A 17,198-nucleotide genomic window follows, 5' to 3' on the forward strand; every position below is an offset into this window, starting at 1 on the left:
TAAACTAAGTTCTGGTTAATTGGTCATAGACTTATTATATTGTCTGAATGTCTCACACTGATGAGTTGTGGCTAATGTGTTTGTATGTGTAGTTAGCTATATGAGTGGGAAGTACTTATTCGTACTAATATTTACATCAAATTAAATACAGTAATTTAAAAGTAAGAATATATATGATTTAAGTGATAAAAGTTTTATGCAGAGCATTTACTTTATCTATATTAGTTTGGTAAAAATATCGAGAGCAAATAAATTTCTTCTTTGACTTTGCAGCTCTGTGTTTCCAGTGTGTGTTAGGTTAGTGTCCGAGCTTCTTCTTTTTTTCCTTAGAAGAAAAATAATATGTTAATTAATCTCTGATCTTGTGGTGTCTTGAGCCAAATACAATTAAGAATAATGCTTGCTTAATTTAATTGCAACTCATATCTCGGTGGATAATGATCTCCATTCCTGAGCATTCTATGTAGTATATTGTATGGATCTATAACCCCAACGAAATTTCTGATAATAGACAAAGAGACCTACGTTCTTTATTTTCTATTTATTGGCTTAAAAATCAGGTGCTATATATGCTGTTAAAAAGTAATTGGATATATACCTTCTCGGCTTGAATGATCTTCCGGTGAAATAGCTAAAATAAGTGGTTTTTTATACAAGAAAAAGAAAAGTCACCTAAGTTTCAATAGTTTAGTGATCATTTAAGTAATTATGAAAATAGGAATTCTAAAGGGTGAGCTTTTCCATTTTAACTTTAAAATATTCTTAAAACATCAGAGTAACATAACACATTTGTGCGTTGACTCAATATAAGAAGCAGTTTTTTGGTAACCTAACAAAGAAACTATAATCGATTTGACATATGTATGTGAATTGTGTATAAAAGAAATCTTGATTAATATTGTAGTAGTTGCTCAACCAATAAATCCTAATGGCTTTTAAACCCCAATTCTAAGGTATAACAATACATAACATCTGAGTATATAAAGTACATAATAATAAGGATAATAAAAGGCAAAACAAAACATAAAATAAGAAAGAACGAAGACGATAAGAAACTGATTTGCATGTCACTAAGCACCACCGCTACTTGAGCTCGCATCTCATATGATCAAACTCACAAAGATAGCCACAATAATATATAACCTGCCAACATAGGTAAAAGCCAACACAAATTAAATAATGGAAAAATAAATGCGACAAATTAAATTTGAATAGTAATTAAAAAGATTGTAAATATTTCAATAAATAAATACACTACCATTGCCTTTTTGTAGTAGCAGTTGTAGACGTTGGTGCTGGAGGAGTCGGAGGTACTGGAGTTGGTGCTGGAGGCCCCGGTACTGGAGCTGGCGCTGGAGGCCCCGGTACTGGAGCCGGCATTGGACTTGGTGGTGGTGTTGACGGAGGCGGTTGCACGCTTCCTATAATTTCCAAAAATCAAATAAAATGACATCATATTTTCCATCCCGAAAAACTATTTCTTCTCTTTCTTCAAAGGATTAAAAAGAACATAGATAAATTTATTTGAGTAAATAAATTAACATTGGAACTAACCACAATAGAGTAGATTTTTAGGGGGAAGGTGTTCTTTGGCTGGATTTGGATCAGGGTCATAAACTCTGATGTAAAGCTCTTGTCCTAAGAACCAATGTTTCAAATTTTGTGACCTTAAATTCCACATTCCTGGATTGTCCAGATATACATATACTGCTGTCCATCCTTTTGGGTACACCTACGTATGAACATAATTAATTAATTTTACAAAATGTTACAATAGTATAAAGTGATAGGGATTTGATATAGATTTATTGAAAGAAAAAGAAAAAGTCAATGAAATTACCTGAACAGTAGAACGAACAACAGGATCATAAAGATTATACGTATATCGCGATTCAGGAGTCCAATTTCCAAAACCGTACCTGAGATTTCAACAAAAGGAGGCCCAAAAGATGGAAAGATGTCAAATGACGACAAAACATTTAATTTCACAAATCATTTAAATAAATCTTAGCTCACATATGTTTTTGAGGGTTAATTTGACGTATGATCACCAAACTTTATGAATTATAATAATGAAGTAACAAAACAAATTTTTTGTCATATTAAAGTAACAAAATGTTATCACCAAGGACAAGAAATTACTCAGCTATATCTACTGCAACAATAAAGTTACAAACTATTTTTTCCATTAAACTAATTGTAACTATAATAGCAAAGTCGCCAAGCTTTATCTACTATAATGACAAAACCTACCCGTCAAGGTGACATTGTTATTATAATTGTTAAAGTTATATAACTTTAATGCGACAAAAATATATTATTCTGACTTTAGTGTTAAAGTGATAAAGTTTAATTACTTCAATATGACAAAAGATAGTTTTGTGACTTTATTTTTATAGTAAAAAAAAAAAAAAAAAAACTTCACCATGAAAGGCTGTGGTGGATTAATAAATACGCCTCCATCTTTAACTAGATCTCGGATTTGAGTCATGAGAATGGAGTCGCCTTTGATAGGGAGCAATACCAATCTAAATTAGTCGAACCCCAAAATGAATACTGAACCTAAGAGAATGAACCATTTTTATACTTACCCGACAACAAAGAAGCCAAATCCATCCAAATGCCAAGAATCCATGACTTGTAACTCATTCTTAAAGACAATTTCTAGCCACCCTCTATGTTCTCCAGACACAACAAATGTTCCATAAACAGTCTCCGGTAGGCTACTGTTCCCCGAAAATTTATCGAGTTCGTAAACTCCGGAGCCATTGAGGTAATAATCCGCCAGTTTTAATGGTGTTTGTGGTGTGGCATAGGAGACATTGTTAATGGCATAATTTATCGTGCCATTCTTATAGTTCACTGAATTTTGTAGAACAAAAGTTTGTGACAATGTCACATTTGATACGTTAAATGACCCTTGTGGATTAGGCCTTGCTGCTCCTGTTGTCAAATTCCACCTGCAAGAATCAATTTTTACAATTAAACTTGAACGTATCACGTAAATGGGATTTTTTTTTCTTGCTTGCCCAAAAGAAATAGAAATTCAACTTCCAAATGGAGGGAAATATTCAAAAATAGTCATTTCAAAATTTATAATAGTTATATAATCAAAAGTCACAGGAAAAATAGTCAATTGATTTCGAACTTAAGAAGGTGAAACACCATCGCTATATCCTGGACGAAATCCAGGATAACTATCATGGAGTTTCACCTTTTTTTAAAGTTCAAAATCGATGACAGTGTCATGCATTTAAAAATCATGACGATATCCTGGATTTTTCACTTGTTTAATTTCAACGAATGTTCAAACACTGGGTATTTTCTTAAAACTGAAATGAAAAGTGGCTAATCCTTACAATTTTTATCCAATTAGATGTTGCAACTAGATGGCCCACCTGATGGATCTAGCTTGATTGATGGAGAATTTCACATCAAATGATTCAGGCCCATTTGGAATAGGCCCGTCAACAGGTTTGGTAGAGTTCTCATAGTGCAACACACCAACAACCTCTAGTGTTTTGAGCTGAGTAGAATTAGCCATTTTTGCAGTTGCAACTATGTAATAATCAGCAGCATCTTGATCAGCTGTGACAAGAACAGAATATGATTGGCCCACGTGGACGTCGAGAGAACTTAACCAAATTTGATTGGTGTACGAGCCTTCGGTCTCGACCAATAGCATGCTATGATTTTGGATTCGAAAATTGAAACTCCATTCACTTCCCACGTTTGAAATCCTCAATCTATACGTCTTTTCTGAAGTTCAATTAGAAGATTGTCAATATTTATATATTCTTTTGCACGAAATAATTGTGTGTGAATGATCGCAATTCAAAATGCAATATCACAATACTGCAAGTTTCAGTTAGGCATTACTGTGCTCCCTTGTTAATTTTTTTTTTTTTTTTTTTTTTTGTGTGTGTGAGAGAGAGAGAGAAAGAGAGAGCATATATTAATGACCTTTTCTTTTGTTTGTTTTGCAACTTATGGACCTTTTAGACTATGGTCTAAAGATTCTTTATGAGCAAACGGAAAATATTATGAAAACACATTAGATCATGGTCTAAACCTTTATTAACATTAGACTGTCGTCTAATGTTTTCTTATATTTGCACAATTTTTAAAAATAAGGACATAATCTAAATAGTGATCTAAAAAAGGGATATTTGCGTAAATGAGAGCGAGAGAGAGAGAGAGAGATTGGGCTTATTACCATGATTTACCGTAAAGGATATATTGGTTTTTGCTTTTGAGTCCAAATATGAGCCTTTCCCATTCATAAGCATCATGTTTGGAGTTTTATTGTAGCCTTCATGTGCCAATTTGTCTCCAATAACCTATTCATTTTTTCACAGGTCCAAAATAATTTCAACAACAGCGTATAACTTTTGGTAAGAAAGATGAAACGTGAATTTTAAATAATATTACTTTTATGAATTTTAATTGTTGAAGAGATAACTAAAACAACAACAAACCCAACCCAGTACGATCCCATCAGGTAAGGTCTGGGGAGGACAAAGTATACGCAAATTTTACAAATAAGATTATTTACCTTGTAGCTATCTTCATACCAATCACCAATGAGAAGATCAAAATCACCATCTGGATCTGCAAATGGGGTTTGGACCTCGACCCGATTATCAACTCGAATTGGGCCGAATGCTCCACCGGCCTTTTCGTAATTTATGGATGGGAAATAGAAGAAGCTTCCAATTTGGTCTTTCAATTGAAACTCATAAGTCCAATTAGTATTGGGCTGGATTGCACAGTTGGTTCCTGAAACTCCATCTTGCCACGAGTTGTGCCTTTGTTGGATCCCATTCCTAATTGGCCCATTATCATCATGGTTAATTTTTCAACAGGAAAACTGGCCGAAGTGCATATATTTCAATTTTGGGACCTTTATTTAAATTATATTTGTAGTGAGTAAAAACTTTGAACTTCTTTATACATCAGAATAACTTTGGATTGGTGTTTGAAGTTCAGACACATATGGCTAAAATTTTAATTGGACTTCAGTCATATATGGATGAATTCAATCATTTTTGTCTGAATGTTCAAACACTACATGTCTGAAATTGTTCTGATGAGCTAATAATTGATAGGATAAAAAATGTATATATTATCAGTAAATATAACTTTAAATCTTTTTATTATCTTCAGTGTAACATCGGATATACGTTAACTACATCTTAACCAATGATAACCTTCACTTTGGTTTTTTTCAAACGGCAAAAACGAAATAAAGGTTAGTGTGGAATTAATTGATTTAACCCAAAAAAAAAAAAAAAAAAAGACAACGAGAACTTAGGATTGTACGTAAAAAAATAAGTGCCGTCCTGGCAAGGTATTGATGTTGTTATTGCGTTCCTTTTTCCTAGCGTTGATGTCTTTTCTTCATGTGTAAATACAACAAAGACGTTTAAACCAATTCATCTTAATTGACAGAATCAAAATCTAAATATTCTCTTCAATCCTAATTCCAATTACAATTCGAATATAACAAAACACCCCTACAAAGATTTTCCGTGTTATGTTTTATTATCTTCTATGAAAAAGATCATATAATTAAAATAAAAAGTATTTGTAATGAAAATACAAATCATGCCACTGTCCGCTCTACTACTTCAGTACTACTAATTAATAAAATTTAGATCAGTATATTAATAACTAAATCCTTAGATTTAATAGGAAAATAAGATAGTGTTAAATGCAACTAGGTTATCAAAAGACAAGTATAACCGACCCATCTATGGTGATAGAAACAGTAAATTCAGAGAATTAGAAGTGACTATTTAATTACCAATAACGTAAGGAGAAAATGAATTGAATACATTTGGATAGTAATAGTTGTAGTAAAGAAGAAAATTTACCATGTAATGAGAACAGGATATTTATCCATATCGTTGAACACATTGACATGAATATTATCATTGGTGGTCCCATTCAGTAGAGGTCCAGGAAACTTACCATTGATAGTTATCACCTGGAAAAAATGAAGAACTAATTAAAATTACAAAACCGTGTAAATATAACTTTAGTGAGTTCTGAATGAGTTATATGTATCAATTTTCTTCTTTTCTCATATGTATATATATAGTTTAATTCGTGCGTATAGTAAAGTAACGCATTCAACTGACTTTGTCCTAAATCCGCCTCTACATTCCCTACTTACCCTTGGGGCGGATTTAGGCTTAAATACACAGGTTTCGCAGAAGTTACACGAAATACATACGAAAATTAACTTTTTTATAATCTCAATTACTAGCACTTGAGGTCAGTTGTCCTAAAATTTAGACAAGCACGAAGGTAGTACGTATACATAAAACAATGATCTTTCTCTAAATCTTATATTTGTATTTAAAAAAACATTAAATATGAACAAATATTAAATTCAGAACTCCACTTGAAACCTTATCCTAAAATCCAGAACTCATAAGAGTCAAATTATGACTCCATCTAAATTCAGAAACCCGTAAAGGTTAAATTCTAGATTCACCTCTAATAGAAAACTACTCTGTAATGAAGAAAAAAAATGAAGAGTTTTGAAATCGTACTGGTTGATCCACAGATACTGGTTTGATGTTATGGTCTTCATCAACATGCCACTCAAGGAAAATGTCTTCTCCAATAATGACTTGCATGGAAAAAATAGAGAATAAAATCAAGAAGGGAACTAGCCATGTTGGTAATCCCCTCATTGATTCTCTCCTCAATAAATTATTAATCTCACTAATATGATGATTAATTAAGCGATAGAGATACAAATGGGGTTTAATATATATAGGTTTAGAAGAAAAATAATCAGAGAAAAGAGGCAAAAGATGAAAAGTTCTTATGGGTTTCTCTTTCAGAGCATTGTTTTTATCTAAGCACAATACAACTATTTATTGCTGGAGCCTGCTAATTAGAGAGCCTTAAATAAGCATCGATAGGATATTAAATTTTGTTAATATTATATTTCCTTTAGATGACCATTAACGATACCATTATTTAGTTAAAAATATTTAAAAGAAGACAAACTAGTAGTAGTTCAATAGAAATGTTATAATGCCATCCAAGATTCATCATTGTAATTCTCTTTTCTTGTAATCGTCTCTTCCACGTAGCCGTCGTAACCCTGACAAATTTGTGGCAGAATTCTTAAATGGGAAAAAAGAAAAATAGAAAAAAAGGAACAACATTGGCAACATTGGAGATGTACAGTTAACCTTTTATTACAAGATTAACTTTTATATTACTCCTTTTGTCCTTATGTGATACAGTAAAAGGCCACTTGACATTAAGAGTTCATGTATCCAGAAGACTATAAAATTTTATCAAGTCTTTATATTCCACACCTTTTCAGTGATTCAAACTCATTCTCTCATACTCACAAATGGTTGGAAACAGAACAAACGTTGTTTCTAGCTAAATCTTGTTCTAGAAACATAATAGACTGACAATCTGTTTAGATTGCATACAAGTCTTGTTAGTCTACTGAAAATAAAAAATGGATCACCAATATCAGCTGCCAAAGTAACATAAACAGTAAAATAAACTAGGACCTGAACCAGAAGTAGACCTCAACAAGTTGGCAAGTATGCTAGAATGAACAATCAATGTCTCTTCAATCAGAATCACCAGTATTTAAGAAACTAGTGATTAGTTCAACTAACTTGCGTGTTATCTTCGTAAATACATTGAGATAGTTATTTGAAGTTATTCAGATTCTTTTTTGATCACTAACTGATTATTTACCAAAGTGATCATTTACAGCTCAGAAAAAAAAATGCAGTAATGGACAAGTCCCAGAACTGCAACCAATAATCAAAACAAAGCATCTATACATCTATGACTATTAACAGGCCACTATGGATAGTAACTAAGTTCATCCAGTCTACTATGCACTAGGAAGAATTGATCCTCTGCTATGAACTTCCTGTGTAATTTGCCTCAACAACACCCCTGGTTCTCTCCGTTTCTGCTCGAAGAGCCTAAGGTTCCTCTCTTGCCATACAAAGTACAGGATATATGCAAGAATTATCCTGCAGAGGATAGCATTCAATGACTTGCCCTTTGCCTTTCTAGTAGCCCAAATGACTTCTTCCATTCCATGGATCTTCTCACAATGCCTTGCCAAGCTAGTTGCTTCTCCCACACAGCAGTTGAATAGGCACAGGTGAAAAACATGTGATTCAGAGACTCATCAGTTGAGCAGCATAAGGGACATGAAAGATCAATTAAAACTGACCATTGAGCAATCCTATCTTTGGCGAGCCATGATTAATGCAAATCAGTCTTCTCCACTCTACCTTTGGTATGTCACCTCTGAGTTTCTGGTATACAGCATTAGCACTGAATTTACTCATTTGATGAAGATCCTGCTCCTCATCGCCAGGCCAGTTGCCTCAAAGGTTTGTTTAGAGCCTAAAATCTTTTTGATCATCCATGAAGCATGAATAGACTGTGCATCCCAAACAGTTCCCATCAGGTATATAATAGCTGTGAACCCACTGAATCCACAGCTTATCTTTCCTCAAATACAAGCTCCAAAGATGTTTGCAATTAGCAGTCCTATTCCAGCTGATACATCAACCAACCCCAGACAACCAGAAGCTTGTGGACCGCACAATCTTTCCCAAGAGATCAAAGCAGTCTTTGATTTTTCAGGCCTACCAGACCACAGAAACTTCCTGCATAGATATTCAGCCATGTGTATCACTTTCTTAGGTAGGATGGAGATTTGAGACCACTGAGAACAGGACAGTCTTAATCAGATTACTTGTTTTCCAAATTATTGACTAAATTTCATTTTGACTTCTAATGAGGGAACTGAATGCTTAAAGATATACCAGTTCAGGGAAACACTGAACAAATAGAAATGCCCTGAATGATATCGCTAGGTATCTTGAGCATAGCTGTACTTAAAGAGACATGGAAGCATCAAGAGAAAAAAGAAAATGAAGACTGATACGAGCAACATCAGGCACCTTTCTTGAGAAATGGTAAAAAGAAAGTAAAAATAATGGAGTAACCAAACCTGCAGTGAGCAAGAGGATCTCCGTCCATTCTGTCTTTAAAAAAAAAAAAGAAAAAAAAAAGAACTTACTTGGATAGCTTCTAGAACTTGGCTTTGATGTTGAGTAGTTGCTCCATTACATCTTCTTTGTTTCTAAAGTTCAATCGGGTAGATGCTTCCTACCTACAAGAAACATGAAACAAAGGGTAAGATCACATATGAACACAAGAATTCTGAAGATATTTTATAAAGGCAAACCTTGATTATTTACTTTGGATAACCCTTTTTGCAATCAAAATCATGCATGCTAGTTGGTGAGATGAGAGCAGCTAATTTCATTGTCCCTGCTGTTGAATCGAGAAGAGTTGGATAATTTGAGGTTGTTTTACCCTTTTTGTTTTTGTTTCTCTGTCTCTGTCTCTTTCTCTTTCTCTTTCTTGAAGCATCACCCATTTCCCTTGATGAGCTATCACAAACTCTATCCAGCTCAACATTCTGAGATTCATGTTCATTTTGAACAGCCATTGTTGCTTGATTCACCTCTATTGTGGTGTTATGCTCAACAGAAGATTGCAAACTACTAGAAGTGTGTGATGGCTCTGGTTGTTCCAATGCCATCGAGCAGCCATTTACAGTTGTGACTGCATTATTGTTCTGCTGAACTGGAAAGAGTTTGGAACTTTGAGTCGCCCGATGTATCCTTCGCCTTCTCCTTCTCCTAACATTACTCTCATACTCCAGGCGAATTCCCCAACATGCTTCATTACAACACATTGTAGATACCTCAAATAGGCAATAATCATTTGGGTTCTTCCCTTCTTTATTTTCAGAAACATGCCACAACATTTTAAATGGTATGTAGAACCACATGAGAGAAGGAGCAGAATTATCGAGCCGACATTGATTGATGTGACACTTCAAGGAATGTATTCTTCGAGGGCCAAATTTGCAGACCAGTGTAGCTATTATAGCAGCATCTTGCCATCCATTAGTATAGCAACATATGGAGAATCCCATGAATTTATTGGTATACCAAAACGGGTTCAGATTGATTGAGATATTTTCTTGATTTCTTAACTGATAACCAAACGACTCCGGAATTCTGACTTCGGGAGAAGAAATGCAAAAATATCTCCTTTGGTGGAAGTCACACTGCAACATAAATCATATATTAGTATAAATCAATTGATGAGAACAACATCCAAATATATGTTTCAGAGAGATAAAAACCTGGGTATATGCCCTGAGAAAATATTGTATGAACCTCAACACATTAACTTGGTTAGTTGAGACACCATGCCAGGATATTTTGATATCATACAACTTCACACACTTAAGTAGATCTCTAATGCTCTTCAAGGCCAAATGATAATCTGCATATAGCTCCACTAGATTTGGGGGTAGCTCTCCAGGCAGTTCATTAAGATTCTTACATAATTGCACGTCCAGGATTTCAAGGCACAAGAGTTCCTTGATGCTTTTGGGTATACAAGAAATATTGCTTCCTCTAACATTCAGGCATTCCAATGAGTGGAAAGATACAAGATCCTCGAGAAGTCCACTCAGCATGTAGCAATTACCAAGATGAAGACGTTTCAAGGAGGATAAACCTGATACTTGATGCAAAACCAAACTTGAGGAATGTTGAAGTTGTTCCTGCGAGAAATTTAAATCCTCCAGTTTGCGAAGCTTCCTGATGGAGGGAGGTGGTTGGGAGATTGCAGTTCCACTTGCATCCAGTTTTTCTAACATTTGCAGATCACCAATGTTCTCTGGAAGCTTCTCTAGCTTTTTGCAGCCGCAAAGAACAAGCCATTGAAGATTCTCCAAATTACACAGGCTGTTTGGTAGACTTACAAGATCTTCACAGCCTTCCAGATCAATATGCATGAGGCCGCTCAGATTCCCGACTGACATAGGCAATTTTCTAATCCCAGTAGATCGTACGATCAGTTCTGCTAAGCGATGCATATCTCCATTGATTTCTGGAAATGTATCCAATTTTGGGTAATGAGATATGCGGAGATATTCCAGGGATTCCATCTGAATGGAGTTCGGAAGCTTTTTTAAGTTCTCACAATCACTTATGACGAGTTGTTTAAGCTTCTTATGAACTCCAAGAGATATGGGGAGGTCTACCAATCTAGAACATTTTGATATTTCAAGTTCCTCCAATTGATCTGATTCAAAGAGGCTATTTGGCAGCGTTGCAAGATTCTTGCATCCTGAAATACAGAGATCTTTAAGATTTGGAATAGTATCCGGCATACTTTCAAGATCTTCACAATCTTCCAAATGTAATTTAGTCAAGCTGCTGAAATTCTGGGGCAAGCGTCTTATCAGGGGGGATCCTACAGAAAGTTTCAATAAGCTCTGCATATCTCCACAGACTTTTGGAAATTCTTTTAAATTTGTGCAGCCACGGAGGTCGAGATACTCAAGAGATGCTATGGGGATAAATTTTTGATGCATCCAAAGTTTGGCACAACCTTTCAAATCCAAATAAGTAAGCTTACTGCAAAGTCCAAGAGAGGAATCAACCTCTTCCAAATTCTCACACCTCCTTAAACTTAGTGTTTTCAAGTTTGGCATATCATCAAAATTAGGAGTTTTTGTTAACTGAAGGCTGGAGCTGAGATCCAAATACTTCAAGCATATCAACTTCTGTTTTCATACAAAAATGGAATATAAACCATAATGTTTCTCTGAATATCATAAAGTTTTAATCAATTACTTTATTGGCTCATAATTACAGCAAGTAGATTATCACTCTGTTCCTATATTTGCCTTTTGTAGATCACTCCTCTTATCATTTCCAACTCAAAGCAATTACAATATATATGGAATGCATTTAAATGCTTTCTTCACTTTTAAAGGTTCATAAAACATAAATTTGTATGTGTAGTGAAGAGAAATTACAGAAACAAGTATAAGCATTGTTTTAAGTCCTTTTGTGTGCTTCATGCTAGATTTATTTGTTCTCTACCTCACACAAGGGAGGGTAAGATCTGCGTACACCCCACCCTCTGCAAACTCCACTTGTGGGATCAAACGGGGTTTGTTGTTGTTGTTGCTAGATTCATTCGTTATGTTTACACCCACAAACAAATTTCCTTAATTCCTTCCATCTTTGGGTCAGCATTTATTTAACTGAAAATGGGACATGCTTCAATTTTTAAAGTAGTTTAGATTGTGAATCTCACCATATTTGGCATATTGTTGGGGAAACAAAGATGAAGTATGAGCTGTTGGAGAGAAGAGAGATCATATGTTTGATTCAAAAATAGATGAGGTTTGTATATTGAATCCATAAGCTTTAACTTATCAGTTTTCAAGTGAATGATTACCAAACAAATTGATGTTAATATATGTATGGAAAAGTTTATTTCTTGTAGCATCTCAATTGTGGAGCGATTAATTCACGTGACTAACCAAGGAAGTTAAAAAACAAAACAAAACAAAAAAAAACACTGGCATTTTGTTCTGTTGGAGAGAGAGAGAGAGAGAGAGAGAGAGGGATCACAAGTATACCTTCGGTAGTGACCAAAGTTCAGCAAGCTGCCGACTATTTCTCAAATGAAGCCCAACGAGTTGTGATGGTTCAAAACTCTGCGGCAATGATCTTGAAGAATACCCCGATCAATCAATAAACCGCAAGCTGGAAGGAAGATCACTGATAGCAAAATCTGAGCGAGAGGTTTCACCTTCAACTTTGAGTACTTGTAAGCTTTGCATCCTCTTGAATACCTCGCTACAATTAACAAGAGCATCTTCAAAATTGTAACCTTTTGGGATACATAGGCTTTCCAACTTTTCTGTTTTCTGTAGAGAAAGAAACACATATTTATGTTAAAGGAATAAAATGAACAGAAAAGCCTCAACAGAACAGAGTTGCATTACTAAGAGCTTATGAAATTATCAATTTTGTCAAAATATTCCTTACCAACTTTCCAGCAAAAAGCTCATGAACATCCTCAGGAAGCCATATTCTGCTGTTTGTGTACTCTTCCCTTAGGATATTTTCACCCATTTCTCTGATCAAATTATGCCTCTCAATTCTGCAACCTGAAATGGATATCAGAGATTTTTCGACAAGGTAATCTATTCCTATCAACTGAATACCACGACTCTTCAGTACTAGTTTCACATAATCTACTGAGTCATCTTTGTGCAAGCTGCAAGTATCTAGAAATATTGCCTTCTCATCTTTATCCAGTCCATCATAACTAATCCTAAGTTTTCCCAGAATATCATTGGGAGGGATTTTCTTCAGCCGATCGATTATGTCTCTGAATTGCTCTTTGGTTCGGTTATAACAGGAGGAACCCAAAACTTTAAGAGCTAAAGGGAGTCCACCTGCATACTCCACCATTTGACTTGAAAGCTCCATAAAATCTTTCTTTGGTGATTTTTCTCTAAAAGCATGCCTCCTGAACAATTCAAAAGCGTTATTCTCAGGTAAGAGTTGGACTTCATACACGTTATCCCCAGCATGACTGATTAACAGGTTCCTATTTCTTGCTGTTAAAATAACTCTGCTACCCCTACCAAACCAGTCTGGCTCGCCAACTAAATATTCCAGTTGTTCTTGATGGTTTACATCATCGAGAACAAACAAAACTTTCTTCTGGTGAAGCATATTCATTATAGCACTCAACCCTTCATGTTCACTAGTTAGAGTCAACTTTCCACCCAAGATCTTGCCAATGAGGACCTGTTCTGACCATGCTTGTCCATTTTTCTGATACGATGCTCCAAGACCACCAAGAAAACAATGAGCGTCAAATTGATGACAGTAACTTAGATATAGACTAGTTGCAAGTTCTGTCTTGCCTATGCCGCCCATACCCCAAATTCCAATAGAACGAACATCATCTGATTCCATATCTAATAATGATACTACTTTCTCAATTTGAGATTTCATACCCACTAAGCTTTTCTGAAAGGGTGAAATAACTTGAAGCTTAGGAAATATGTCATCAACTAGTTTCTTGATGCAATCTGCATCATCCCTACATATTACAATGAAAACAATCTGAGTGTAAGTTATATAGAAAATAAAAAAGGAAAGTTTTGTCATAGTTATTCTCTAAAACATCACACATAATAATGCACAAGGTACTGTAAAGAAGCTATTATGAATTATCACATTTAACAATCTGCTACAAATGTTTATAAAATTTATATAGATGAATTAGAAACTTCATAAATTTGCAAAACAAATGGAAGACGAAATTGAAGGAGGTGTGACTTGATGGGACACGTGTAACAACTGTAGCTAACATTAACTGTGTAATAGTTAGTTGGTATTACTTATTAGAGTGGTTAGTCAGTTAATAACTTTGTTGTAACAGTAATGATGTGAAACATGCTCGGGAATCCAAAGAAATTGAAGATGGGTTATTCAACCCCACATGAACACCAAGAACAATTATGGAAAGCAATAAAAAGGATAAGAAGATTAAGATAATTGTTGAGGTAAACACACATCTAATCAATTAAATAACTAGACACATGTAAATGCAACCAATAATCTTAAATCTAGGATATGAAGAAAGAAATGTTTAATCTAGAATTGAAATGCAATCAATTAACTCAAAGAAACAATGAAGAGACTCTAGGAACTAATTAGATTAACATTATTCAAATAAAAGATATAATTCAAAGGGAGAAGAGAATGAACTCATTCATGAATTACCTATTTATCGTAATTCAAGAGAGGTTGAAGAAGAGGTATGGGACAATTCCCCGACTCTCAAAACAGTAATCTAAACTCATCATCCAACATAATCCATCCTCCAAAATAAAGACATAATAGCCTATGTTATACTAGGGTTCATATCTAAGCAAAAATACTAAAGTACTCATTAACTTAGGGCCTCTTAATTGAAGACCAAAGACATCGGATCTTCTTTCTTATTTTGCGCTTCTAGTTATCTTGGACCTTGTTCCCAATTCTTTAAATAACCACATAAGCATAGTGTGGATCTTGAAGCTCGGAACGAAACCTCTAATTTCATTATGGTCACCCGGTATCCCATCATGTAATTAGTGAAGTAGTTAGCTTTAGCTCAGTTAACTCTCTGTATAAATGGACTTGTAATACTCTTTCAGCAACTAAGAATCATTTTCAGTTTCATTGGTTCACTCTCCAGAATTCTAGGTTCAGCTTCTTCTTCACGCTAGACTAAGGGTTACAGTAATTGAGTTGTGAACTTAACGCATGATTCTCAACAGACATAGCTATTGATGAGAAGTATGAAAGGATAAACTTGTTGGATATCTTCCGAAAAATACTTAGATAACGAGCAGAATGCCAAGGTTTGCCCTGAATTTTTTATCATATTTGAATTTTACTATAATTGTGTTTTATTTCAAAACGATTCCTGGTGGTACGGATTCTTTGAAGGAGAAGTTTTGGACTTCTAGGAGATCCTTTATCGTCATAAAGGACACAAGAACATCCATAATGTAATAGTCTTATTTGTTAAGATGTCTTGACCTCTCGAGTATTGTCATAAAGGACACAAGAACATTCATAATGCAATAGTCTTATTTGTTAAGATGTCTTAACCTCTTGAGTAGAAGAAAATGACTTTTTCAGGTATTTTATATATTTTTTTCTAATTTCTTATATGTAAAAAACAAAAATCTGTCGTAAAAGGATCATAAAACAAAAACAAAAAATTATAAAAGGATCATAAAACCAAAAAAAAAAAAAAATTATAAAAGGCCAAATAATCATATCTCCTGAATTTAAATGCTCGATCCGTTCTTGCTATAAGAAAGGAAATAGGATATCTTGCAGGAAATAGGATCTCTTGGCCTTTTACAATTTGAATAGAAGAAAATATCCTTTTCAGATCTCTTATGTGTTTTTTTAAGATTTATTATGTATAAAAAATGAAGATCTCTTGTATAAAAAAGTCATAAAACTAAAAAAAATTGTAAAGGGCCAAAAATCCATTTCTCCCGTTATAAGATATGTCTCTGCTCCGATGATACTCTTTTCATTCTTCAACAACCCACCTCACGCTCAGGACTGGACATCTAATGCGTGAACAATTTAATTTGTGAGCCCACATCGAGTAAGATGCGTGCTGCTTTGATACCATGTAATGAAATGGAATATGAGCCTAACTCAATATCAAAAGCTAGCTTATGAGGGGAGAATTTCCTAAGTTACCATCTCATTAACCATCGATGAGAAACTTTTTTTATTCTTCAACAGATACTTTTTTGGAAATGTAGCCAAATAATTTGGTCGTTTCCTCTTGTAAAACGGAGGCAAAGAGGAAAAAGAAAAAAGAAAGCTTACTTATAATTTTTTACATCATGTCCTGCTATTTTCCCTGCCACTTCAAATGCATTCCTCCATCTTTCAATCTTTTCCATATCATCTTCGCATTTTTTCTCGTGTTGGGTAAACGACTTAGCGAATGGGGGTTTTTGATGACGTACATCTGATGGACTCACATCATAAAAAATTGGAATCACATTAAGGTTAGATCTTTTTCGGCATTTAATTATGTGTGCAAGCTCCTCTAAACACCATTTTGAGGATGCATAGCTTTTTGAAAATATCACGATAGCAAATCTAGACTCTTTTATGGATTTCAAAAGTTCATCGGGAATTGATTTTCCCGTTTCCAACCGCTCATCATCTTTGAAAGCATGTATATTTTTTTGTTCCAGAGCGTTATAAAGATGACTCACAAAGGTTCTGCGAGTATCTGGACCTCTAAAACTCAAAAAAACATCATACTTCTTAAATATGGAATTGGAAGATGTACTGGAAGAAGCATAAGACATTTTGGTAAATGCCAAACCCTAACAGGAAATCGAAATTCTTAGCTTGGAGAAAACTCACATATTGAGTTGTTACTGAAGAACAGGGCTTCACCTTTTCTCGACTATTAATATATAATATACTAGTCTTAGTGACTAAGCCTTAGTCTATGTGACTGTAGACTGCAAAAGTTGGTCAATGGAAACTTCCTGTCAATTTCCTTGTTATTAAATTATACCTTTATCTTTTTCTTGTGAGCAATTAAAGAGTGATGTTTTGCCAGTTGCATCATGCTTATGCAGTTTGTAGGAAGATTTAACTAAAGGTGGTCTTTTAGTTGTCAAATTAGTATAGGTGATTTGTGGGGTCACGTCAAATTAAAATCTAATTAAATTTGAGATTAAG

General features: G+C 34.5%; 2 protein-coding genes across 2 annotated transcripts; both read right to left on the bottom strand.

Moving 5' to 3' along the window:
- Window positions 1-1,549: 1,549 nt before the first annotated feature.
- On the bottom strand, window positions 1,550-9,054 carry LOC132612688 (monocopper oxidase-like protein SKU5). The gene is made up of 14 exons (XM_060326798.1): window positions 9,021-9,054; window positions 8,838-8,908; window positions 8,530-8,737; window positions 8,237-8,392; window positions 7,894-8,133; window positions 7,551-7,610; window positions 6,561-6,640; window positions 5,877-5,989; window positions 4,556-4,826; window positions 4,217-4,340; window positions 3,399-3,759; window positions 2,592-2,960; window positions 1,841-1,919; window positions 1,550-1,732 (listed from the first exon to the last, which is right to left on the bottom strand). The coding sequence occupies exons 1-14, from the start codon at window positions 9,052-9,054 to the stop codon at window positions 1,550-1,552; spliced, it is 2,349 nt and encodes a 782-aa protein (XP_060182781.1).
- Window positions 7,695-16,908, bottom strand: LOC132612689 (disease resistance protein Roq1-like). Its single transcript, XM_060326799.1, has 7 exons — window positions 16,323-16,908; window positions 12,948-14,016; window positions 12,647-12,826; window positions 10,235-11,668; window positions 9,276-10,156; window positions 9,095-9,183; window positions 7,695-8,678 (listed from the first exon to the last, which is right to left on the bottom strand). Exons 1-6 carry the CDS (start codon window positions 16,814-16,816, stop codon window positions 9,165-9,167), a joined length of 4,077 nt encoding a protein of 1,358 aa, XP_060182782.1. The 5' UTR covers window positions 16,817-16,908; the 3' UTR covers window positions 7,695-8,678; window positions 9,095-9,164.
- Window positions 16,909-17,198: the final 290 nt, after the last annotated feature.

Source organism: Lycium barbarum, chromosome 10 (assembly GCF_019175385.1).
Source record: "Lycium barbarum isolate Lr01 chromosome 10, ASM1917538v2, whole genome shotgun sequence".
Taxonomy (NCBI): Eukaryota; Viridiplantae; Streptophyta; class Magnoliopsida; order Solanales; family Solanaceae; genus Lycium; species Lycium barbarum.

Coding starts and splice junctions, on each gene's coding strand:
- LOC132612689 (XM_060326799.1), bottom strand. CDS start 16,816: ATGTCTTATGCTTCTTCCAGTACATCTTCCAATTCCATATTTAAGAAG. Junction 11,669..12,646: donor CCAGCTTGCGGTTTATTGAT/TGATCGGGGTAT, acceptor GTATGAAAACAG/AAGTTGATATGCTTGAAGTA. Junction 10,157..10,234: donor TTCTCAGGGCATATACCCAG/GTTTTTATCTCT, acceptor TTTATGTTGCAG/TGTGACTTCCACCAAAGGAG.
- LOC132612688 (XM_060326798.1), bottom strand. CDS start 9,054: ATGGACGGAGATCCTCTTGCTCACTGCAGGTTTG. Junction 4,341..4,555: donor GGTATGAAGATAGCTACAAG/GTAAATAATCTT, acceptor AAAAATGAATAG/GTTATTGGAGACAAATTGGC. Junction 1,733..1,840: donor TTGTTCGTTCTACTGTTCAG/GTAATTTCATTG, acceptor GTTCATACGTAG/GTGTACCCAAAAGGATGGAC.